General features: G+C 34.9%; 1 protein-coding gene across 1 annotated transcript in view; it reads right to left on the bottom strand.

Moving 5' to 3' along the window:
* LOC150101725 (proline dehydrogenase 1, mitochondrial-like) overlaps positions 1–25,614 on the bottom strand; it is a 234,074-nt gene that overhangs the window by 108,908 nt on the left and 99,552 nt on the right. The window contains exons 3-5 of the mRNA XM_090399897.1: positions 20,673–20,710; positions 1,419–1,562; positions 116–180 (exon numbers count right to left, since the gene is read on the bottom strand). Of these exons, the coding sequence (XP_090256023.1) occupies positions 116–180; positions 1,419–1,562; positions 20,673–20,710 (247 nt within the window). The remainder of the gene's footprint in view (positions 1–115; positions 181–1,418; positions 1,563–20,672; positions 20,711–25,614) is intronic.

Here is a 25,614-nt window from a genome sequence, read left to right as displayed (position 1 = left end):
GTAATTTGGGAAAATGAAAGAAAGGATTTTTAAGATTTCAGATAACTGTTAATGAAAACAAAACAAAACAAGCATATATGTGCATGAATAAGTTATAAAGAGGAACATGACATACCAACAGTTGTGGACGTCCTAAGGCAGTCATTTTCACAGCAGCAAAACCTGTTGATTTTGTTGTTCCTATTAGCAGAAGAAAATAAGAAAATAGCAAGCATTTTGTCTTCTTCAAAAGCAAATAATTATTTTATCTCTCTGATGAAAAAAAATAAAAATAAAAAATAAATAAAATAACTCGTTGTCTAAAATTACACGTTTCAAATCTTTTGCTTGTGGTGTTAACAGGCTGTTTGAAATTTCATGACAGAATATACTTGTTAATATTCATTATGCAAATAATATGTAATGAGACAAATATTATTCACCAAACATAACAGTTTTGTGAAGGGATATATTAATAAGTATATCCTTGCCCTTTAGGCCAAATGGCAACAATAATAATGAATGCTTTTCTACAAGATGACAACATACCTTATCAAATGCATTATAGCTGAGAGAGAGAGAGAGTAAAATGAATAAATTCACAATACAAATGCATGCCAGACAGCTGGAATAAATTGATGAGGAAAAAAAAAATGTAATAGTCTTTGGAGATAATCAAACAGTATTACTTTTCATTTAACCATATGGAAAAAAATCACAAAAATGATTGAATGTGGTATGTATAATATTCCATGTGACATGTCTAAATCTGTGCTGTTTTCCTCAATTTGATCAATGGTCATTATATTTTTGGGAGTTATTGTCTTGTAATAAAACCAGCTGCTCTAATATCTGATATTTGCACTTTTAACTATCATCTAATCAGAAAAGTTCAAAAATCAATTGTGCCAATGTCTCATTTGAAGTTTTACCAGTTATCTGATATCTAATATCTATTCTAATGTCAGGAAAGTAAGAAAATTGATCATTATAATGCAGTTTTACTGGTTATTTTTTTCTGAACATCATATCCACCTCATCCAAATATCCCAAGCATTTCAAATTATTCCAAACTGACTTTTCCTCTAAAACCAAGGTGAGTTATATGACAGATGTCATATAACTCACTGTGTTGTGTTTGTAAGAAAAACAATAACAAGAAACTATGTTATGATAATAAGAATTGCAAAAATAAAAATAGTGATTTATTAAAATGCTCCATAATTATCATAAATGCTTAAGTATTTCTTTAGTGAGCTTATGCACTACAGACTACCAAGCAATGAAATGCATTCTAGTAATTTCTTAAGTCCAAACCGAATGTCCATCATCGATTTGCAAACACTCTATTAGAAATAAGAGCCTTTTTTAACTTAAGAGCCTTTAATAAAGGCTCTTTTGTACTACCAACTAAAGACAATTAATGAAATAACACTTACCAGCTACAGCATCAATACATTTTAGAAAAGTTTCCATATTACGTTCACATTGAGCTTCACTTAAATAAAAATAGGTCCTAGCAGTAACATGATATTTTCGAATGTCGGCAAATTCTTCATATGGCTGGTATTGCTTTAATTCTCCTGAAAATTACAAATGAAAACAATTTCAATACATAAAATGATACAATATATATATATAAAAAATTTCATGGCCATTGGTTTCAAGGACATCTAATCCAACCTTGATGGCATCTGTGATTAATTAAACACCTTGACTTTTAAAGAAATCAACCATTTAGTCAGAGCACACTCCTTACTGCACAACTTTTATGAATGTCCTCAAGTAAAATAAGAAAAGAATAATCACAACATAAAAAGTATCCAGCAAAACATCCTCCCCCCACCCCAAAAAATAAATATTGAAAAAATGGATTTGGTAAATGTAGGTGGTGAGCAGTGGTGAATTCTCCATGCTTGCTATGCAAGTTCATTAATTGAGAAAGAAGTAATATTTATTTGTTAATAAATGCATGCATTTATAAGCATTCCATTTAGGCTTTTATTTTTGTAGACAGAAGACATTTTAAGCTTGTGCGGCAATAATTGAGCTTTGCATTATGTATCAACGGCCGACACTAGTCAAGCTACCTTGGCTTTCTCGGTTGTGGGAGCATCCAGGTCCTCGCTTCAGCACTGTGATTTCATGCACGTGCATAGCCATTTCCGCTCCCTCCACGTCATCTCACCCTGATGCTTAAACACTGTCATACACAGTCAAAGTAGCTCTAGTCAGTGAGCTTCAGCCAGCCTTTACAGTGTGTGTGTTGCTTGAAAAAATTAAGTTACAACCAACTTTTTATGATGATGTTATTGACCAGTTCATAAAAAAAGAACTGTAGGGTAGAATTTGTATTCAAGTAGCTAAATTGAAAAAGATAGAATATCATTTAAAAAATAAATGTTGTATTTGTATGATTAAATGTACATAAATTTCTAATTACAGGTAACCCTCGTATAACATGGTACTTATACAACGCGGTCCAAAATTGTAGTAACCCTTGTTGAACGCGGTACTTATACAACACGGTTCCGATAAAAACACGGTCTACAAATTGTAGTACCCCTTTATCTTTTCACGTTTTTCACCGCGTGACTTAAAAATCAAATTTTATCTTCGTTAAATTTGTGTCTGCCTGTATCCTGCATGTAATTATAAGTAGCGAATTTATATTACGGGAAATACCCTTTAGCACACATGTATCTCAATTGTTTACCGTATAAAATGTTTAGGAGCCTGTGTAGCTCAGTGGATGTGGCGTTTGCACACCATCGCGCTAGGCCGCACGAAGGAAGTCTTGGTTTCGAGTCTAGTCGGCGACTAGAGGAAATTTTTCTAAGCCTTTTTTCGACCGGTTCCCGAGTTAGTCGATCTCTGGCACGGGCAAGCAGGTTTTTCCTCCCGGAAACTCGGGTTTTTCGTCCTGTAAACTCAAGAAAATCGACCGTAGAACCCACATTATTTCAGACATTAAATATATTGTGTTAGGGTTAGAGACCACGAGATGGCGGCACATTTGAGCCGTCTCTCTTCACTGCGTACCGCTTAATTAGTGATAGCCTTGGGCCATCTGTCTCTGATTGGTACCAGTGGAGATTGAACTGCCCACTCAGTCTCCAAAAGTTAGATAGGGCTAAATGGCCTCGCCTACTCCCGTATATACGGGAATAAAAAGGCGTTAGCTGATTTTTTTTTTTTTTTTTTTTTTATAAAATGTTTATTTTGAAAATTGTCCTCGTTTCTGCCAGGAAAGTGCATTAAAAATCACAAGTGTGTTCATCTCAAGCTGAGCACGTTATTTTCTGGTGAGTTACATACAATATGTAATGCTTGCTTTTTTGTATAAAAAATTATTTTTATAGTAATGGCCACAAGCTGCAATGAAAGGGAAAAACCAACATTGAAAACAAAATTAATTTCTCTCGAAGAAAGATATTCAATATCTTGGATCTGTTGAAAAATGGAGAAAAACCAAGAGTTTTTGCAGGGACTTTGAATTTAAATGAATCAACAATTCGAACAATCAAACAAAATGAACATAAAATCCGAGAAAGTGTTTATTGCTGGGGTCAACAATAATTGCAAAGCACATTGCTCGTGTACGCAATATTCTAATGGAAAAATGGAGAAATCTCTAATGATTTCGATAGAAGATTGCACCTCAAAAGAAAATTCCTATGGATGGAAATCTTATCAAACAAAAAACTCTCGAAGTTTATAAACATTTATAGTGCAGACCAGGTGTTCAATGCGGATAAATCTGGGTTATATTGGAAAAAAGTGCAAAAATGCACCTATATTTCAAAAAATGAAAGATCAGCTCCTGGATTCAAAGTTTCCAAAGATAGAATTATTCTACTGTTTTGTAGTAATGCATCAGGTGATTACATGACAAAACCAGTATTTATTAACCAATCTTCAAATCCTTGTGCTATGAAAGATTAAAATATGCACTATTTTATTTTGCCTAAAACATTTATGCATTATGTGCAATGAAGTTTAAGTACAATTTGTAATTTTCATACTTTTATACCATGTATTTGTTTCATAGTTTATATGTTTTCTTAACTTACATGAATTACCTGAATTAAATAAATTTTTTTTTTGTTGGATATGTCATTGTTGTTTATATAATTTAAAAAAAAAAAAAAGATTTCGGATCATGACCCTACTTTTTCTATGTGATCTGAGACTCGCATAATGTGATTTATATAACGTGGCATTTCTGCGGAACCTAACATCCGCGTTATACGAGGGTTACCTGTACATAGTTTTAAATAGTCAGTAATTCATTATTCTGCTAATCAGACTTCAATCACACCTCTCATTCCCTGAATGATAACAAGAGCAAGCGTGAATTTCAAGACTAGCATTCGCCTCTGGTGGTGAGAAAAAAAGATTGTGTTAAATGTAGATGATGAGCGAGAAATGAAGAAGTAGGTAACATGATGGTAATAACAGATGAAATATCATAACTTAAAAGACCATGTTTGAATAAAGGTTATCTTAGACTTTCCAAAAAAGGGAAAAGGTAGATGGTACTCTTTCACATAGATAATAAAAGATAATATCAACAAAGCAAAGATCAAATTAGAGACTAGTTTGAATTTATGAAATAGCAGTAATGAAAGTTATGGGTAAGTTACTTTAGAAACAGAATACATGATTAGGTAAACAGAGATATAATCAAATGATTGCAGATTTTAATCATGGTGTATGATAAGGTGACAACTATTAATTAAATATTTATTTATAACTATCATATTCCATGTACTGGACATTGTGGAGAGAGGGTAGTCTTAACAAAAAATAGCTTTGGCAGTAGTCACTTAGAAATCTAAAAGGCCTCTGAAAGTTTGTTACACAAGGACAGGTGAGAGGGAAAAAATTATTCTAAGAAAAATACCTTAGCCTTTAAGAATGGATGATCTGTGCATTAGCCTGATAACATCATCTTATAAAAATCTACTGTTAATTTAATTCTGTTCCACTGTTATCAGAGTTATTGCAGAGATTGATTTCAGGATACTATGATAATACTATGTGAAAAGTTTATATTATTCTAACTCCCTACTGACAATTTTCTTCTTATATTATCAAATCTAACATTTCATCTGCTAAGGCACTTCTAACTCCATCAATCCATTGAAATCTTGGTCTTCTTTTGAGTCTTTCCTGCCATTTTCGCATCAAACACTTGTTCTGTTAACCTTTCCTCTCCTGTTTTGTTAAAGTGACTGTATTGCCTTAGATTAGCTATGCTCACACATTCTTGAATGTCAAAAATGACAAGTTCTTTCCTGATATCTTCATTTTTAATGATTCTCTCATTGATAGCATCTGTCAGCTCTCATAATTTTTCTCAGAACTCCTATATTTCTAGTCTTTGATGAACTATTTCAAACTCAGCTCTCAGAACCATAAGTTAAAATTGATTAGAACAGTGCATTGTATACAGCTAGTTCAGTGTTTTGCTAATTTCTCATATGCCATATGAATTTATCCAATTGATCCCTCAACCTTTGGAAATAGGCAACAGAATGAGCACATTTAATTTGTCATCTTCACTAAAATGTTTGTGCACACCTTCAAGTTGGAACATGGTAAGAGTAATGATATTACCATGTTCTGAACAGAAATCCAGCAAAGTACTTACCATTATTATTATCAGTTTTGCAAATCTCCATATTTTCCAAAAACATTTATGCATCAATTACTCCTTTCTTACTTTGATAGATCTCCAACAAAGACGAGCTTTTTGTTTTCTTTTATGTCAGCTGCCTCCTTCTCTCTCTCTCTAATGACTAAAAATTCCTCTGCTTCTTTCTTAGTACCTTTTGTGGGACTGTAGGCACAAATAAATCTCAATGTCTAATTCCCCATTTTGATAGTCACCTACCTGCTTGCCTAAATTAAACTTACCAAGAAATTATTTCTTGTTTAATCTTTTATCCAAGTTTAAGCAAAGAAAGTTTGCATGTGAAGTAAAATCACAACTAATCTACTTGTATATAGAGGCCACAATGCAAAGCATATGCTTTAGGACATGTATTTTTCAGACATCCATATAAATTTTTCATTAATTACTTGTAGTTTTTGATGTGTTTATGTGTGAGAGCTGTTACAGAAGTTGTAAGCTTGTCATGTGTATTTGTTTTAGTTTTTTTTTTTTTTTTTTTTTAATTTCAAAGGTGGAGTGGCGTAATGGCAGCCCTCAAAAACAAGATAGTGATTGCTTTTATCTTTAAATAAGTTGCACTTGGGTGAGTGAATGAGCGAGTGTGTGCATACAAAGTGTGACCTGGAGGAAGAGTTGATGGCCAGTAATATCAGTAACTGAAGTAGCAAGAATGCAACAAGAAGAATGTGTACTTGTCTGATTGTGAAAAAAAGATAATGTGAAAAGGCAGGGAGCATGATAAGAAAGTTGTGAAAAAGCAAGCATGTGATCCTGTACAAAAAAAAAAGTCATTGTTTCTCTCTAGATAAACTGTAGATAAACAAGGTGGAATGGTAATGAAGCTGGTATGATAGACATGAGCACAAGTGAGAATAAGAAATGAATTGGTGTGATTGAGAAAATAATTAAGGTGGGTGCAGATTGAAATAGGGCAATTAGAAATATGGTTGCTGAAAGTGCAAGAAAGAAGGTGCCAATGGACTATTAATTGAATGATTGCAATGGAAAGTTGTGTTATGGAGATTACATGGTGAAGGGTGTGAAACTTGAAGTTTTGAAGGTGTGTTTGAAAGGAAAGATTATAACAATGATTACGAATTATGAAACGAGAGGCTTTGGGTGTGTGAATATATGGGATAAATTTGAAGGTACAAGAGAACTGTGGTCTGCATTTGAGTGAGCATCAGTATGAAGCTGGACAGAGCGCAAATGTGAGGAGAAAAGAATGTGTCCAGAAAGGGAAACGAAAATTAGATGGTGAAGACTGCAGGTGAAAGCACATGCTCCTCTGAACAGGCTGCTACCATTCCTCCACTTTCCTGTACTCATATAAACAAAAGCAACTACCAGTCAATCCCCATATACAGTTCATCTTCAAACTCTGAACCAACTTCTCATCCTCTGCCTTAATTTCCTGTATCTCTGCTCTTTGGAACAGTCTTCCCCAATGAATACAATCTTCAGGTTTTCAAAAACCACATAAACAAATTCTTCTTTTCTATCTAACCATTTACCCACACATGGCACTGTGATGTGTGGGTAAATGAATTGGTATAACAATCCTGATATAACAATCTTTATTACATATTATTATATAATAAAAAAATTCTGTCCATATGGAACTCTGAGGCCGAAGTGAGTATGAATTTTAGTATTTAATAGTGCACTGCTATAGGCCAGGAAATGTAGAGAGAGATGATTCTGAAATGTTCAGGCAGATGAGAGACTAGTGAGTAACAGGAAAGTAACAATAGAATAGAAGCATTGAGTAGAAGCAGGAAATAATGTCTAAGAAAGGAGTTTGAATTCCCTGAGCTGCTTTTCAACATGTGTAAAATACTATGTACTGCTCAAGCAGCACATAGTTGAAGCAGGAGATGGGAGAGGCACAAGTGCTAGATTGAATACCATCTCATACAATGATAATAGAAGATATGACCACAATGCCACAAGCTGGGGAGGATGATTATGTGGTTAAGATGTTGAAGTGACTAAGTAAGGTACAAGCTTCACAAAAAAGGGATGTGTAGAATTAGAAAGCAGCACACTATGATAAATTAAGGAAAAACAGATTGGTGTGATGGCTAATGAAAAATTTCATCAGATGGCATCCTATTAAACCCATTCAGAAGTTCAAAAACCTCTATCATATTCCCCTCTTTCTCCTGTTAACCAGTCTCTGTAGTCCACATACTCTTACAATCTGTCCTCATAATCTACATTTCATAATCCTGATATAATCATTGTAACACTTCTTTATAGCTTGGAATCCACAAGACCAAATCTGCACACAGTAGTCCAGATAGTGATGAAGAAAAAAAAAAAGCACATAAAAGGAGATTAGCTGATGCAAAGCAAAAAGCTAGATAATTCCATAGTTACATTGACAGTAAAAGGAAGGGTGAATATATGGAATGTTGATTTTAGTTTCTGGAAATAAAACATGAATCATGTCCATGGACGCTATAACTGAATATACTCAATGAGTATTTTTTTTTTTAGCATTAGTGTATTTCATGTGTGTGTGTGTGTGAGGGAATATGTATATGTGTGGTGGTGGTGGGGGGAATGAGTAGTGCTGAATAACAATAAGGAAGATGATAGAAGACTGACAGTTCAGAAATGTATAAAGTGTTTAGAATTTTAAATAAGCTTGATGTTAATAAGGATGTGAGATTAGATCAGAATCATCAGCTTGCTAGAAACAGTACTAGAAGAGTGGAAAGAGCACAATATATTCAGCATGTATATTATCTGTTTTTCTTAGGTGTAGTAATAAAGGTAAAAGGTGATTTTGTTCCAGGAAGAGGGACAAAAGAAAGAGGCAAAGAAAAAATGGGACATGACTGGAACTAGAGCCGACAAGGAGGCATATAGATTAGCGAAGAAAGCTGTGTCAAGGGCAAAAGCGAGGGCAGTTGATGAGGTTTATGAAGAACTGGAGAGAAACGGTGGTGAAGCTCATTTGTTGAGAATAGTGAAAGCCAGAGATAAGGCTTCGAAAGACATAACATCAGTCAAGCAGATAAAGGATGCCTCAGGAGTAGTATTACAAGAGGAGGACAAAATCAGAGGAAGATGGAAAGAATATTTCCATAAACTACTAAATGAGGAGAATCCAAAAGAGAGGTGTGAGGATGGAGCGGCAAACGAGAGACTGGTGCAAGACATAAGTAGAGAGGAAGTGGATTGGATACTAAGAAAAATAAAGAATGGAAAGGCTGTGGGGGCAGACCAGATACCTGGGAAAGTGTGGAAAAGTTTGGGCAGTGAGGGCGTGGATATGTTATGGGATCTGATGAGGAAAATAGCCCAACTGGAAAAGATACCAGAGGAATGGAGGAAAAGTATTCTCATCCCAATCTACAAAGGAAGAGGAGATGTTCAACACTGTGGCAACTATAGAAGGATCAAGCTCATGTCACACACATTGAAGATATGGGAAAGAGTAATTGAAGGAAGGATATAGCAGGAAACGAAAATTGGTGAGGGGCAGTTTGGATTTATGCCAGGAACAGGGACAACGGATGTGGTATTTGCGCTAAGGCAATTGATGGAGAAATATAGAGAGATGCAAGTGGATCTGCGCATGGTGTTTATAGACCTGGAAAAGGCATACGACAGAGTGGCCAGGCAGGAGGTATATGAGGCAGAAGGGGGTGTCGGAGAAGTACGTGAGGTTGGTGAAGGAGATGTATGAGGGAACAGAAACTCAGGTCAGCATGACAGAAGGGTTCTCCATTGTCGTAGGGCTACACCAAGGGTCAGCTCTGAGCCCCTACCTCTTTGACCAGGTCATGGATGTACTAGTGGAGGATATCGAGAAGGAGGCACCATGGAGCATGCTATTTGCCGACGACATTGTTCTATGCGAATCATCCCAAGAGAAGCTTCAAAATACCCTGGAAGAGTGGAGAAAGGCATTGGAGGAGAGAGAGGCATGAGAATTAACTGGGTGAAGACTGAATATATGTCAACGGGGAGTGACGAGGATATGGTCATACGACTCCAGGGTGAAAGGCTAATTTCAGGGAAGAAGTTCAAGTACCTTGGGTCGGTTGTTGAGAGGAATGGTGACTTGGATGAGGAAATACAGCACCAAATAACATGCGGTTGGATGAATTGGAGGAAGATGAGCAGGGTCCTGTGCGACAAGAGAGTGAGTTGTAAGAGGAAAGGAAAGCTGTATAAGATGGTGGTGAGGCTGGCGATGCTCCATGGTGCGGAGACGTGGCCTATAACCAAGCACAGGAGAGGAAGACGGAGGTAGCGGAGATGCAGATGTTGAGATGGATGAGTGGTGTGACAAAGAAGGACAGGATAAGAAAAGACTACATCAGAGGGACGGTTAAAGTGGGACCAATTGGCAAGACGATACAAGTAAGTAGGCTGAGGTGGTTTGGACATGTAGAGAGGAAGGGTGAGGAGAATGTTGGTAAACGAGTGGAGTATATGGAGTTGGAGGGAAGGAGAAAAAGAGGCAGGCCCGAGCTCAGGTGGAGAGATAAGGTGACAGAGGATCTTAGGGAGAAAGGATGGAGTCCGAAGGATGCCCTGGACCGGAGAACTTGGAAGAGGAAGGTTAAAGATCGGTGCGCCGACCCCATTTAACATGGGATAAGGCATAGTGAAAGAAGAAGAAGAAGTAGTAGTAGTAAAGGTGATAGAGAGGATGGCTAAAAATAAATACAAATCTTTCAAGAAAGCATCATGGGTTTGTTAAGGGGAGTTCTTGCTTAAGTAGCTTGGTTACATTGTATAATGGGTGATGTGTACTGGATAGAGGAGACCCTTAATCATTTTTCTGGATTTTAAGTATTTGACAAAACATCACATTAAAAACTACTGCTGAAAATGAACAGGATAGGGAAGGATACTCAGATGGTAGCTTAGAGAAGTCAGCAGGTTGTGTATGAGGGTGTCACCCCCCACTAAAAAAAAAGGAGGTGACAAGTACCACAGGAGGTATATAGAAAGCCTCTATAGCTCAATCAGTTTTGACAATGCCCTCTGGTTCAAAAGACCTGAATTCGAATCCGTCTAGGATGTGAAGAACCATTATCAGGACTTGTTAAGTGACACTCAGTTAGCCAGGTTCATACAGGGGTGGCAATTTTTCCTCCTGCACAATAGGCAAACCAACCAGAAGACCACACACACAATTGATAACTATAATACACTATGCAGATCAAATTAACAACCTTATCACAGCATTAATCGGTTTTCAAAGTGGCAAAGTTATTAATTGGCAGTGATAGGCCATAAGATCTAACACACAATGGAAAATGGGATGAAATCAATGATATAGTTCAAGGTTTGAGAAGAGATAAAGAGATATCAAAGTGGCAAAGTTACTAATTGGCAGTGATAGGCCATTAGATCTAACACACAAGGGAAATGGGATGGAATCAATGATATAGTTCAAGGTTTGAGAAGAGATATTAAACTGTTTGCTGATTATGCTAAAGGAGGAAGCTCTAATGTGAGGTTGTTAAAAGAAGATTTGAATAGTTGATACTTTGAGCTGATGAATAAGGATGGCACTTCAATGTTGCTGGGTGTTAAATCATTTAACTCTGGTCAGAGAAGATGAAACAATGCTTATTATATTGGAGGGACTTTGCTCCAGGAAGTAGAGGAGATGAGAGATCTGGAACTCTTGGTGGACAGGGACTGACATTCAGGAGACATACTATTGTTGCTACTATAAAAATTGGTGCTATAACATAGTGGTTCTTAACCTTTTGGTAGTCACGGTCCCCTAAGTATCCTAAAATATTTTTGCAGTCCCCTAGTTTGTAGTAACATAATAATAATTAAACTGTTTTTAAATAGTGGTTTTGCTTACTGATAATAATGACAAAAAAATTCAGAAAGCAGAAATCAACTTTCCTTAAATATTACTGTAAAAACTTTACTGTATTTATATTTAGGAAATCAAATAATGTTCTTTGTTTATTCATTTTATATGGGGGGGGTGTAAATTTTAAGAAATAAAAAATCAGTATTACAGCACTGAAAATTTCGAAAAGTAATTGCACTCAAGTAGTACTTAACTTTAAGTTCTATGCATTCATACTAGTATTGTTTAAAACTTCAGAGAATCACTTCTATCACACGTTCACTGGCAGATGTCATGACCTGCAGTGTTGCCAGCAGTGAAAAGTCGACTTGTGGTGCCACCACATGTGAAACTACTACATTAAACTGCATAATTCAGATTAGTAATACAAAACGATACAAGTTTGAAACAAAGTGAAATAAAGAGCAAAAAATAATTATTTTTAAGAGACTTCAAAATTTAAAAACTAGAAACGGTCTATAAATTTTCCATGCCCCCCATCCCCAGTTAAGAATCCGAAAGATTCTATAATGCATAGGACCCTAATAAAGCAGGGATAAGGAGGTGACAGTTCAACTATATAAGACACTAATTAGGCCATATTTGGATTTCTGTGCACTTAACTGGTCATATGATTATATAGGCAATAGGAAAACAAAAAACTGTTGACAGGACATTAGTAATCATATAAACTTAATTACATAGTACTATCATGACCAAGTTTACAGTGTGTCATCCTGTACACTTCTTGAGGGTACATAGAAAATTGATTATGATATGGCATGAGGGAAAGATAGAGAGTGCGCAGGAGCTAATCAGTTACATTTATCTCCAGGACTCTGAATGTTGAGTATGAGAACAGATTAAGGAAATGTGATCTTCTCCTCCAATCTACCAAGCTTTGGCAGATTGGAGGAGAAGAGGTAATATGACTGAGACATAAGTTGGGGAGAGGAACCTATTAAATAGATATAGAGGATTTATTGCATGGGATGGGAAAATGAGGTCATCCCTGAAAAATGTACAAAGGCTGTGTAAGTAAAGAAGTGAAAAGGAGATTTTTTTTTTTTTTTTTTTTGCATGGCATGCAGTGAACGAATGGAATATACTGCCAGAGTGAGTGGTTGATGCTGAATGCTTTCAAGACAAGGTATGATAGGTATTGTGGTTTGTGAGTGTGGTTGGCCTACCATAATGATACTTCCTGTTAAAAATCACAATACTTCATGAATGATGCATGAAAAAAAAAAAATCACACAATATACTAATTTACTTTAGATTAAAACATATAGATTTTTTATTTCTAGATAAACATTAGAAATAATTTAGTAAGTCAACGAATATTATTTCTGTAATTTGGCAACTATAAGATAGATGGAAAATTCAGGAAAGGTTTGGAGCAATGGGGTGAACATTTGGGTGGAAAAGTATATCAGTGCTGCTGGAGTACTGGACAAGAAATGTTTAACATCAGCAATGCCTTAATATTCCAAAGGAAGGTTAAATAGGGTAGGTGTAAAATAGGTGAATGGTGAGGTTAAGTATATAGTTTTGGAAGAAGACATTCTGGAATCAGCATAAAGAAAGTAATAATCAGTCGTATATAAGGAATATGATAAACAAGGTAGGAAGGTATGCGATTGATAAGGAAAATCAAAGTGATACAAGCATCAAGCTAGGAAAAATTCCACAAGTTTTTTTGTGATCAATAAAAGAAACAATGACTATGGGAAGATTGTAAAATAATCATAATTTATAATTATGAATCTTTTTACAATTGTTTCTCTATTATGTATATCATTAGTTTTGGTTTTATAACACGCATCATCGGCACTTGCGATGTGCCTGTTATTGATGTTATTTTGTCAAAATGAAATGTAAAGCATTTAAAAAAATTTATGTACTTAGTGGATTTGGATTTGTGTTACTTTCAGAAATTTTATTGCAGTTTAAAATTATTAAATGTTGCATTTTATAAAGACATTCTCATTATGCTAACGGAGACAACATGTCAGCCATTATGCCTAACTTCTTACATGGAGTGTGCATGCCCGCCAAGGAGTTTGATGCATGATTGACAGCTGACAGAGCATTCAGTATCGAGGTAACAAGAAAAACAAGAGAGAGCTAATGGAAGTTTAAGAATGCAGACCAGAGGAATTTTGTTCTTATGAAGTTTATTTGGTTTTATGTGGCAGTCGGAAGAATATTAATGGTAGATTCTGAAAAGGAATAGTAAAACTGAGTCTGTAAACTGGAGGAGTTGAGACTATCAACAAGTAATTAGTAAATAAAAGAAGATATTGCAGTCGATGTTCTAAAGGAATGCTGATTGAAAAGTTTCATCTGTCTTAAGGATGCCGGATATATTTGTTATTTCTACTGGAAAGGGTGACGGAATTTAGCTCAACTTAGATATGTTGTTTTTGAAGCAGTAGAAGAAACTTTTTTCTCTGGTACAAAAATTAGTAAATTGTGCATCAAACTGAACTGCAAGAGGTAAGAGTATTTATACTTCATTGAGGAATAATATTGTATACTACATGCAGGTGATTAAGAAAGGGTCCTATGGAAAAGAAGAAGAAATGTTTATATTTTCGGAAAAGGCCCTAACAAAGAAACTGACTATGAATATTTTTGTTATTGTGAAAAACAAGGTGTTTTAGTCTGGTAGACGTGATTAAGTATATGTTAAACAATCCAGTAATCTCTAAAGCGTAGATTTATTTTTGAAGGCCTTGGATCCAGTATTTTGTAGTGCTGTAATTTTATTTAAAGTGTATATATTGTTTTCTTCTTCTTCTTCTTCTGCAGCTTCTCCCACTTAAGTGGGGTCACTGTTTGTTATGAGTCTCCTCCACACCTTCCTGTCTTGGGCTGTCACCACATCCAAGTTCTTCATCTTCAAGTCCTCTTCTACCAGCTCCCTCCATCTCTTCTTTGGCCGCCCACGCTTCCGCCTTCCTTGCACATCCATCTGCATGACCCTTCTTCCCACATATTCGTCCTCCCTCCTCATCACATGACCAAACCATCTCAACCTTGCCTCCTGTATTTTCGCTCCTAAGTTCGTAACTTTCACTGTTCCCCTGACATAGTCATTTCTCAGTAAATAAAGTGTATATATTGTTTTAATTTTATTAAATGTGCATATTTTTTGTATTTGGTCTCGAGTCACTGATTTTCTGGATTCTAAAAGAAACAGTTAAAAGTCATTGCACCAATCGGAACTGAACAATAATAAACACTTGGAATAAAAAAATATCTTAAGAGAGATAATCTCATAACAAATGGAGATTAATAATCTCTTCTCTAAACAGTTATGAAACTGGTAAGGACAAGTATATGTAGAGGTACAGTTGAAGTATTTAATGAGCAGTTCAACTTATTTCACACTGCCAAGCGCAAAATCATACAAAATTTGAGTTAAGATGAAATTGTACAGGTAATGAATAAAAATGATGGTCTAACTATTCCAAGAATGTGGAGGATTCATCTGCAACCACAAAGAAAAATCTCAATACAAATAGACTTGGTGAAGTGTTTTTTTTTTTTCCCCCGAACATTCAATAGCAACCTGTACTGTATAAATCCAGAAGATAATCGTAATATAACAGTATGAACTGTACAATTTCAGAAGAATCTTAGTACAGGAGGACTTTAGCAGAGTTTATTGTAGTTTTTATTTATAATTTTTTTTTAAATTTATTTAATTTTTTTTTATCACTAGAGGTCAGGCTAAGAAAAAGATTAGTTAACAACTTAGATTTAATTTACCTTTATAGAGTGCAACAGCATGTAGCTTGGTTCCTATACACATGTATCCTTCTGATGATGACCTCAATACAGGGGTCTAAACGTCAAGTTATTATTTTATTAATAATCAGTAAAATAATCTTTTCAACTCGTGTGTTTTGTGTCCCTAAATTCATAAATATGAGTACAGGTAATGAGTAGGTATATGTAAAGAATTAAGTATTATCGTTATTATTTATACAGGTACTCCTTGGAGTCAAAAGGACTCATTGCAGGAGACCAACACTACCTATTAACACAACAGATATCATGCATCTCCTTAAACTTATTCATTGTTGGGGCACTCACAACCACCTCTGAAAATCTATTCCACTCATTCACTCTCTAAGTAAAGAACCTAATCCACACACCCTTACTAACCACACTCGTAAAAGGAAGTATACTCAACGTTTATATGATGTTATTAAGGGAATGTTCTGGGGAGATACAGGCGGTAGCAACAGAAATCCAGTTCAGATCTATAAATTTAAATTGGTTTGAATGCTGTCTTATAGCTAAGACAATGTTCTGACTGCATTCTTATTCCACAAATTTATTCAGGTGGACTGGAACATTTGTGAAATGATGAACATCGAAAAAGACTGCAGAAATGGGCAAATGGTTACAAGTTGCATCACAACAATGTACCATGCCACATAACTCATCTTATTCAACAGTTCTTGTAGGGAAAAAAAAAAATTACTGTGTATCTGCATCTGGTATATTTGCCCAATTTATCCACCAATACTTCTAGCTCTTTTCAAAGTGGAAATCAATATTGAAGGAAAAACATTTTTCATCAATACAAGAAACTGAAGCAATCACAATGACATGTCTAAAGCTAATAAAAGATGACTTCTAGAAATGTTTCTAAAAGTGGCTTGGAATGTTGAGACGAGTGTGTGGAGACAAATGCACAAGTACAAATTTTTGAAACTTAGCTGGAATAACCTTTCAGTATATTTTCACCATTTAATTGATGGGAACATATTGAATGAGATAAAGGTGATAAGAGACCTTAGAATAATGGTGAACAAGGACGTGAAATTAAAGATCACACCGAATAGCGAGGACAATATATTATGGCAATGGTGAGGAGACATTAAACACACAGAAAAAGCAGTTATAGTTTCATTATACAAGGAACTTAATTAGTTATACAAGGAACTTAATTAGATGTGCTGTAGACAGATTTGGTCGCCTGTTTTTTGATTTTGAAAAAATTCAAAAAGAATGACTGAGGGAGTTATTCATCTCTGGAATGTTGGATAGGAGGACAGGTCAAGGGAATGGCATCTATAGAAGCTACTGGATAGGAAACAGAAAGATAATATGATTGAGATACATGATTTTGGGAGGGATTTGTATTAGATAAACAGTGCATGAGTTTATCGTCCATTGACCATTTGACAGTGACCACTGACCCCACTGAGTCTTAACTGTGTGGGGGTGTGGAGATGATGATGATGATAAATGCTTGATGCTATGCAGAGGAAGGTAATCAGTGAACCCCCCCCCCTTTCTCTCTCTCTCTCACACACACACACACACACACACACACTCCAGTCATTTTCTCACTGATGTCTGTTTATGCATTATGCCTTGTCTGTAGGCATTTTCATGGGCAATGTTCTGATAAACTAGCTACAATCATTACACCCACTTGCCTGTAAGAGCAGAAGCAACTGCTAGTCAAAATATATTTATGGTCCAGCTTTAAACTTACAGAACCAACTTCTCTTCCTACACTTTTATCCAGTCTTCCTCTTTTCCTTTGAAGCAGCCCTTTTTGCCCACACACAATACTGATGTGCTATAGGTTTTCCAACCACTGACAGGTAAAGGTGATTATTAAAATATATAACAAAAGCACTCTGTCTCTCATCCTAAATGAATGTTTTTCCTTCTGAACATTCTATAAATTGTCTCAGCTGTTTTCAAGCAAACTTTGGGCTACGTGACTCCAGAGGTCAGTGTTAAAACAACCCACTAATGAAAATTTCAGTAGCAGAGATGAAGGACAGAAATGTGGTTAGTGAGGTTACAAATAATATTTTCAGTTCAAAAGAATTCAAAACATAGGTAAACCAAGAAGAGCGAGTCAACAGAAAATTAATGAAGTACTAACTATTAATACTTTTAGGCTTTCTGAAAAACTGCCACTTCCATTAACACAGGCTATATCTATGTATCAATGCATTATTACCTTACAATTAACATACTTTTAAATCTTACCCATTTGTAAACCTATACTATGTTAGTACTGCATCTGGACTCAAGGTTAGATAATATGGAAAATCTTGCTCTAGAGACCAAACATAATGCATTTTTAATGCCATTTCGTACCAAGTGATAAAATTCATCTGCCATCCACAGATCTTCATAAGCATCAATGCTCACAATGCAATTTGAATCCACAGCTTATTAACTGTTTACTCAGCCAACGAGACTGACAACAGCTGAGAACAACCTTCCCCTCGCCTTCAAAGGTCGTCAAATGTATTATAGATTCAGGGCCTCTTCAATCGAGGTACAGGGGTAAACCAGTTCTGCAGGCAGGCTACAAATAGGAAACTCAGGAAACTAATCAGCTGCCTGCAGAAATGGATAAAAAGAAGCCAAATAGTGTAATATGCAAGGAACATTGATGAGACTCTATTATGGCACAGAAATGCTCCCTGTATGGGTGAAATGTCTAAGCATATCTTCTCTTTTTAATGTGTGTCAATGCCCTTTATTTCACTTCAACATAATGATAGTAAACAAATAAACATAGTATCACTGCAATTTAAAAAAAAAACAAGCCTTCTCAAAAAACCTTACAAAAAAATTCAAAAATAAAAAATCACCAAAACTTTTTTAAAAAACAAACAAAAAATCTTACTAAAAAAAATAATGATTTCCACACCCATTTCACTAACATTTGCACAGATGCTAGGTACAACAGCCACAGCCCATCTCACTTCCACACTCATTGCACAGATACGAAGTACAACAACCACAGCCCATTTCAATTGTCCATACAGACAGCAGAAGAATGATACCACAATTGGTACAATCTGAATTTTCTTATCTCATTGGGTATCCTTCCTCTGTTGTCTCTACTGTACTGTTCCCTGATAATCACTCTAATCTAAATTATACTTGGCTAGGAATTATATTGTTTTCATCCTAAACCAAGAGTTATCAAGCAAAAGTTTGTGAACATACATACTTGTATGTTTACAACCAACTAGGTTACTTATACAGGGTGTTTCAAAAAAAAAAAAAAAAAAAGGGGGGGGGTATACAACTGTGAATGACAATAGAAGGTAAATAGATTGTGCAAATGGTAAATAAATTGTGCAAATGTAGCATAACACTTGAAGTTTTAACAACATTCTGCAGACATCATTTGTAATTGATTTTATGTCACATGTGGCAGAGCATATCTGGCATAACTTCAGCAATGGCAGCAGTAATTCTGGAATGCAATTCATCCAAATTGGCTACTAGTGGCAGTACAAACATTTGATCTTTCACAATGCCCCACAAAAAAAAAAAAAAAAAAAAAAAAAAAAAAAAAAAAAAAAACTAACACTGTAAGGTCGGGGGGGGGGGGGGGGGGGGGGGGGGATATAGTGGCCATGCTACAGGTGCCCCTCTACTAATCCATCTGCCTGAAAATGGGTGTTGAGGAATGACCTTATGTCTGTCAAGTTTTTTAGTAATGAGGAGGTGCTCCGTCTTGCTGGAAATATAAACGTCTGTATTGGTCATCATCTACCTAATACTACCTAATAATAAGATGCAGAATTAAGATACACACCACTAGTAATGGTAGCTCTGTAAAAAAGAAGGGTCCATACACTTTCTTCTTGCTTATGGCGCAAAAAACATTAGCCTTTCGGGTGCTGCAAACCTGTTCTATGATGGCATGTGGATTTTTGCTTTCCCAACTTCTGCAGTTGCAAGTGTTTACTTGCTGCTTATGGGAAAAGTGCACTTGTCACCAAAAATGATCGTGTCCAAAAAAAGTCCTCATTTTGTTATATCCTACTGATCATTTCCATACAGAAATCTTGGCATATCTACTTATCCTCTTTCTTAATGTTGTACAGGAGTAAATCTGTAGGGCCTTAAATGTCACTGTCATAAAAGATGCCACAGTCACGTGTGGAATTCCAATTTGACATCCATCTGGTTGACTTTCCAGGGCTTCTCTGGAGACTTTGATAGCAAAGGCAGAGCAAGATGTGAGTGCTATGAAAACATGTTATTACTTGAATATAACTCACTTTTTTCCCAAAATTAAAAAATCATGGTGCGAGATATATGCAGAGATTTTCAGAAACTAAAGAAAAATAAATAAATTTACGTTTATAATTAAATCTCCAGTATTCATTATAATTTATAATTGCTCACATTGTTTATAAAATGAATGCATTTAAATTTTAATTATCAGCTATATTTACGTATCAGCCACTCACCTTCATCACGTTATATATTTGAATCTTTTGTGAAAATGCTTCTGTAATTAAATTAATTATTTCTGGCAAAATCATGTCCCAAGCTCTCAAAATCCAGTTGCACAACAGTTCTAATGATGGTCTAGTAATCTTAATCCACTCCCATGCAATCCAAGATCGAGTAGAAGTCAACACTCTTACTCTCACATTTCGTCTACTGGTTGCCTCTATTTCTATGCATATGACTGGTGCAGAATTAACAAAACATCGCACGACTCAATGACAAAGACAGTTGAAATGTTGATTCTCTTCAACCGAATTCCAAAATATCTAAAACTGCCATAACAACATTTACTATCTATTTCTTAAAGTTTTAAACTTTTTTCGTGTGTGAACTATATGTGAAACGTTTACATTTCTTTTTTCGTAAAGTAAAATCAGGGGCGAGAGATATACGCGAGGATGAGTTATATTCGAGTAAATATATATCACTTATTAGAAACTTTTGTTCCTTGATTAAAACATTCATTTGCTTTTGTTTGGTTAAAAAATATGGTCTCTACATTCTTTCAACTTAAAATAATATTTTCAGCTTTTTACCCTACAATGTTAATGATATCCTACTGATTGCACACTATCAACTTTCAACAAAAGAAACCATGAGGATTTGGGGTTTTAACTGAACCTCTCCTCTGGAGGTTGATGAATATCAAGTCAGCAAAACAAAAATTTGTTTTAATGATAAATATGAGGTAACTCCTGGAAAACGTTTATGCCTATTAGAAGATCTTACTGCTATCAGAAACTTTAGTTTTCTTAGCATAAACATTTGTTTGCCTTCAAATATGATTAAAATATACAGATCAAAGATCTTTAAAAAAATTAATGAGATATGCATGGAAATTAAAAACTGAACAGTTCAGCTTACCAATCTGACCATCTTCTGATGCAGCAGATATACATGCCCTGTAAAATTACAGAGTAAGAATTTTAATTATTTTAGTTTAAGAGAGAACACACACAAAGCTTGTTACATATAAGGAAAATATTGAAATGTAATACATATAGAAACAGATATTAGTAAGAATAGATAAGAACTCATATTCTTCTTTGAGAAAGAGACAGACAGACAGACAGACAGACAGACAGACAGACAGACAAACAAAAAAATATATATATAATTTTCTAAATTAATATTTTTCTAAAGCAATGTTTCTCAACCTTTTTTGGATCATGCCCCACCTCAACGTTTCAAAGATCTCGATGCCCCCACCCCCTAGCATAATAGTCAGCCAAGTTCTGACAAAGTATAATATAAATATGTATATGTACATTTTCTAATTGCCTCCCCCCCGTGGGTGCATACGCCCCACGTTGAAAAACACTGTTCTAAAGTATCTTTTGAGTTTTTATTTTCTGTTTTAATGCAACTATACTAACTATACTAGTAATACCATGAGACAAATTAAGCTCAATCTTTATTAAAGATGAACACAATAATTTACAGAAACTTATAAGGAAGAAATACTACTATGGTGATGTAAGCATATCCTAAGACAACATGCATCATCATTATTATCAAATTCCTGATATGAACCCTCAAGGGGTATACAGGATACTGGGATAGTACTGTACTATATGAAGAATTTATCATTACTAATACTTTATACTGATAATTTTCTTCCAAATTCAACTGTTATCTGTCAGGACTCCAATACTCTCAGATCATATATTTCAGTCTTCTAAGGTACTTCCTACTGCATCAATTCACCTAGTTCTTAGTCTTCCTCTCTGTTTATTCCCTACCATCCTTGCATCAAAGAAACACTTTTGAGCACACTACCCAAGATTAGCTATGCTCAAATGTTCCTAAATACTAACAATGTGAAGTTCCTTCCTAATATCTTAATTTTTAATATCATTAACAAAAGATCACATGACTCAATGACAAAGACAACTCTGTACACTCTGGTGTCCCTGGTGCAGGACACCTTAGCTGCACTGCATAGTTCAGAAGGCCTGGACAGAGGGACGAATTCCAGATGATTGGAGCATAGCTCTCATAGTACCCATATATAAAAAGGGAAATAACTGATTGTGAGAAGTACAGAGGTATTCCATTACTGAGTGTTCCTGGTTAAATATATGCAAGTATACTTGAGAAACAGTTGAGAAGGATTGTGGAAGAGAAGCTTGGTAAAGAACAAGCTGGATTCAGGCCAAATAGAGGCGGTCAGGATCAGATTTTCACTTTACGACATATAGTTCAGAAATCATGGGAATATAACAAAGATCTATATTTAAGTTTCGTAGATCTGAAAAAGGCATATGACAAGGTACCAAGAGAGAAGCTATTCAAAACGCTACAGTTATATGGTATTAATGGGGCATTATATCAAGCAATACTTAGTCTTTATTTGAGTTGTAAGTCAGCAGTTAGAATTCAAGAAAGTACAGGAAGGTGGTTTAATGTTAAATCCGGTATCAGACAAGATCTGCCTAAATTGAATAGCTGTTGTAATAGATATGTATGAAGGTCAGCAATAAAAAGACAAAGACAATGAAAATAGGCAGAATCGTTGAAAATATCAACTGTGTTGTGAACGGAGAACCTGTGGAACAAGTAAAACGTTTGATCTACTTAGGCAAGATTTTTAGTGAAAATGGTAAATTAAATATGGAAATAGATAACAGAATCAACAAAGCTGGTATGGTAGGAAGTCAATAGAATAAATTCATATGGAATAAGAGAGAAATTAGTCGGAACACTAAATTAGCTGTATACAAGATAGTGTTCAAACCAATATTAACTTATGGATCTGAGAGCTGGGTCAGAAGTAAAACACTTGACCAAAGACTAGAGACCGTAGATATGAGAGTCCTGAGAAAGATTAGTGGCACGAACAGATGGCATCAATGGCAATGTCATATTAAAAACAAGGATATTAGGAAAGAACTTGACATTGTCAGCACCCAAGAATGTGTTAGTAGAGCTAATCTCAGGTGGTATGGTCACTTGGGAGAGGAAAGATTAGCAAAACAAGTGTTCTCTGCCAGGTTGGCAGAGAAAAAGACCCCGAGGAAGACCAAGATATAGGTGGATTGATACAGTAAAAAATGCCTTAGGAGACAAAAATATAAGATCTGATAATATTGGAGTCTTGACAGGTAATAGACTGATTTGGAGGAAAATTGTAGACAGGAAGTTAGTAATGATGTATATTTTTCATGTAGTACTATCATATCCTGTACACCCCCCCCCCTCTTGAGGGTATATATCAGGAATTTGATGATGATATCATTATGCCATCTGCTCAATCAACAGATTTTTCATATCTGTGTTCTCTATTAATATCAATAATTTAGTGTACCATTACCATATTTTTCAGACCATAAAATGCGCCTTTTTATATAGAGAAATCGACTTAAAATTGGAGTGAATCTTATGATCCAAAGGTAGGCGATACCGGATAAGTCTTGGATTCCCACATTTTCGATGCGAACCAAACATCTCGCTGCATATGTGGAAATCCCCGATTTACATACAAAAACTTTACTGGCATCAATAGTAGTTAGTAGGCAAGAGTATGTGGTATTGAACGGACACGGCGATTATTAAGTCTTTTAAAAAATGCAGCATAATGCAATGGATGGTACTGAAGATGACTTAGTTTTTGAAGAGAGTGATAACAATATTTCAGACAATAATACAAAAAGTGACAGTAACGAGACGAGTGAAGATGAACTGAATGCTTCTGGTACAAGTTAGGTAATAATAAATGAAATCTGAGGGTTGTGAATATTTTTATATAATAATATATTTTTTCTAAAAATTGTCTCATAAATTTGGGGTGCGTCTTATCATCAAAAATACAGTAATTTCTTTTTATTCAGTTTTATTCAACTGAATATAACTTTATTCAGTTGAATCCCCACTTTGCCAATTCTCTTGTCTATTTCCATACTTAATTTGCATTCTTCAATAAAAAATTTTTCTATGACTTGTTCCGTAGATTTCCCTATTTAGGATACAGATGATGTTTTCAATATCACTGCCTATTTTCATGTCTATTTTTTTTTACTGTTGATTTTCATGCCAAATGTGCTAGTAATTATTCAATTTAATTAAGGAATCCTTTGTGTTGTACTGGATTTGTTTAAGCATCCTTGTATAAAATAAAGAGCTGAATTGAATATCCTCAATTTTGATATCAGGCCAAATGTAACTTTGTCATAATGTGATCATCTTCAATGGACTTCCTTCAATTCTAACTGCTAACTCAAATACAGAATGTGTACTGATTAATGTAAGGTCCCATATAACTGTAGCATTTAGAAAATGCTTTTCTCTTAGCACCTTATCATGTGCTTTTTTTTTTTAACCCAGATCTACAAAACCTAAATACAGATCCCTCGTTACATTGTTATGATTTCTAAATTATTTGACTAAAGTGAAAATCAGATCCCGAGAAACTCTTTTTGGCCTAAATCCAGCATGTTCTTCTCCAATTTTCTCTTTCACAATTTTTCTTAGCCACTTCCCAGGTATACTTGCAAAAATTTTACCTGGAACACTCAGTAAAGAAATTCCTCTGTAATTCTCACATCTATTCTCTGTTTTATAGATGGTAACTATGACAGCTCTGGCCATGCATCCAGAATTTGACCTTCTGACCAGGCTGTCAGAATTATGCAGTGCAGCCACTGTAAAACTTTTATACATCCTTTACTTCAGGTTTTTGATGACCTTACTACCTCAGATACTGATATGTACTCCTGACTTCATTTCCTTTGAATATTTTCTACCACTGTTCGATCACTTTTTGTTTCATATAGCAACTTGTCAAAGTAATTATTTAAAACATCTAGAATATCTTTATCTTCAATTTTTATTTCACCTTCATCATTGTTGATTCCTTTTGCAGTACTCTTTTATCAAATTTCTAAACTTTTTTTCAGCAGACTCCAGAATATCTTGCCACATTCCTGATATTAATCTTCTATATTTTTATCCAAGTCTTCCCATGACTTTTGTTTTGCTATGTGCAAATTTTTACACAATGCTTTTTCTACTACTTTAACTACTTCTATTTTTCTTATATTTTTATCTGAATGCTCTCAAAGCACATACTGGCTTACTTTTTTTTTTTTTTTTTTGACATGTTTTCTTCTTTTCTGCAACTATCTCTTTAAACTGTGTCCACATGAAATTTACTTTTCTAGCCTTGCACACAACTTAATTACATGCCTCTCTAACTGAATTAATTAGTTTTCTTCTTAGTCTGCACTGAGTATTCAAGAATTGGTTCATGTTTTTAAACTCATTAATTTTTTTTCTTGAATAATTGTAAATTTTAATCTATCTCTTTAAAATTTTCATACACACATTTCAGCAATTTCATCCTGTTCAAAACTGAATGATGATCACTTCCTATTTTAAATCCCCTGTAATCTTGTATCTTTAAGCAGTGTAAAGGTATCACTGTAAACTATAGCATATATGTCAATGAGACTTTTCTTACTCCTTGTAAGAAAAGTCTCATTCCTTGTGTCTTCTCTCAATGCAAATTTGTGCACATCTTTGTTTTTAGATGGTGTTAGTAATGACTAGTCCATGTCCTGAACAGAAATCCATGAGGTATTTGGCAATTATCATTGGTTTACCAATTTTCTCCAAAACATTTGTTATATGTCTGGTATTCCTTTCTTATTCTGCTGTTTATTCTCCAATAAGAACCAACTGTTCCTTTTCTTTGTGATAGCTGCATTCTGTAATGACAAAAAATTTGCATATTTCTTCCTTACTTGATCCTTCTGTGGAACCATAGGCACAAATGAAGCCTCTGTAGCTCAGTCAATATAGATGAATC

Source organism: Typopeltis vanoorti, chromosome 11 (genome assembly GCF_054136105.1).
Source record: "Typopeltis vanoorti isolate ZY-2024b chromosome 11, IOZ_Tvanoo_1.0, whole genome shotgun sequence".
Classification (NCBI taxonomy): Eukaryota; Metazoa; Arthropoda; class Arachnida; order Uropygi; family Thelyphonidae; genus Typopeltis; species Typopeltis vanoorti.
This window is presented reverse-complemented; position numbering and strand designations above follow the sequence as displayed.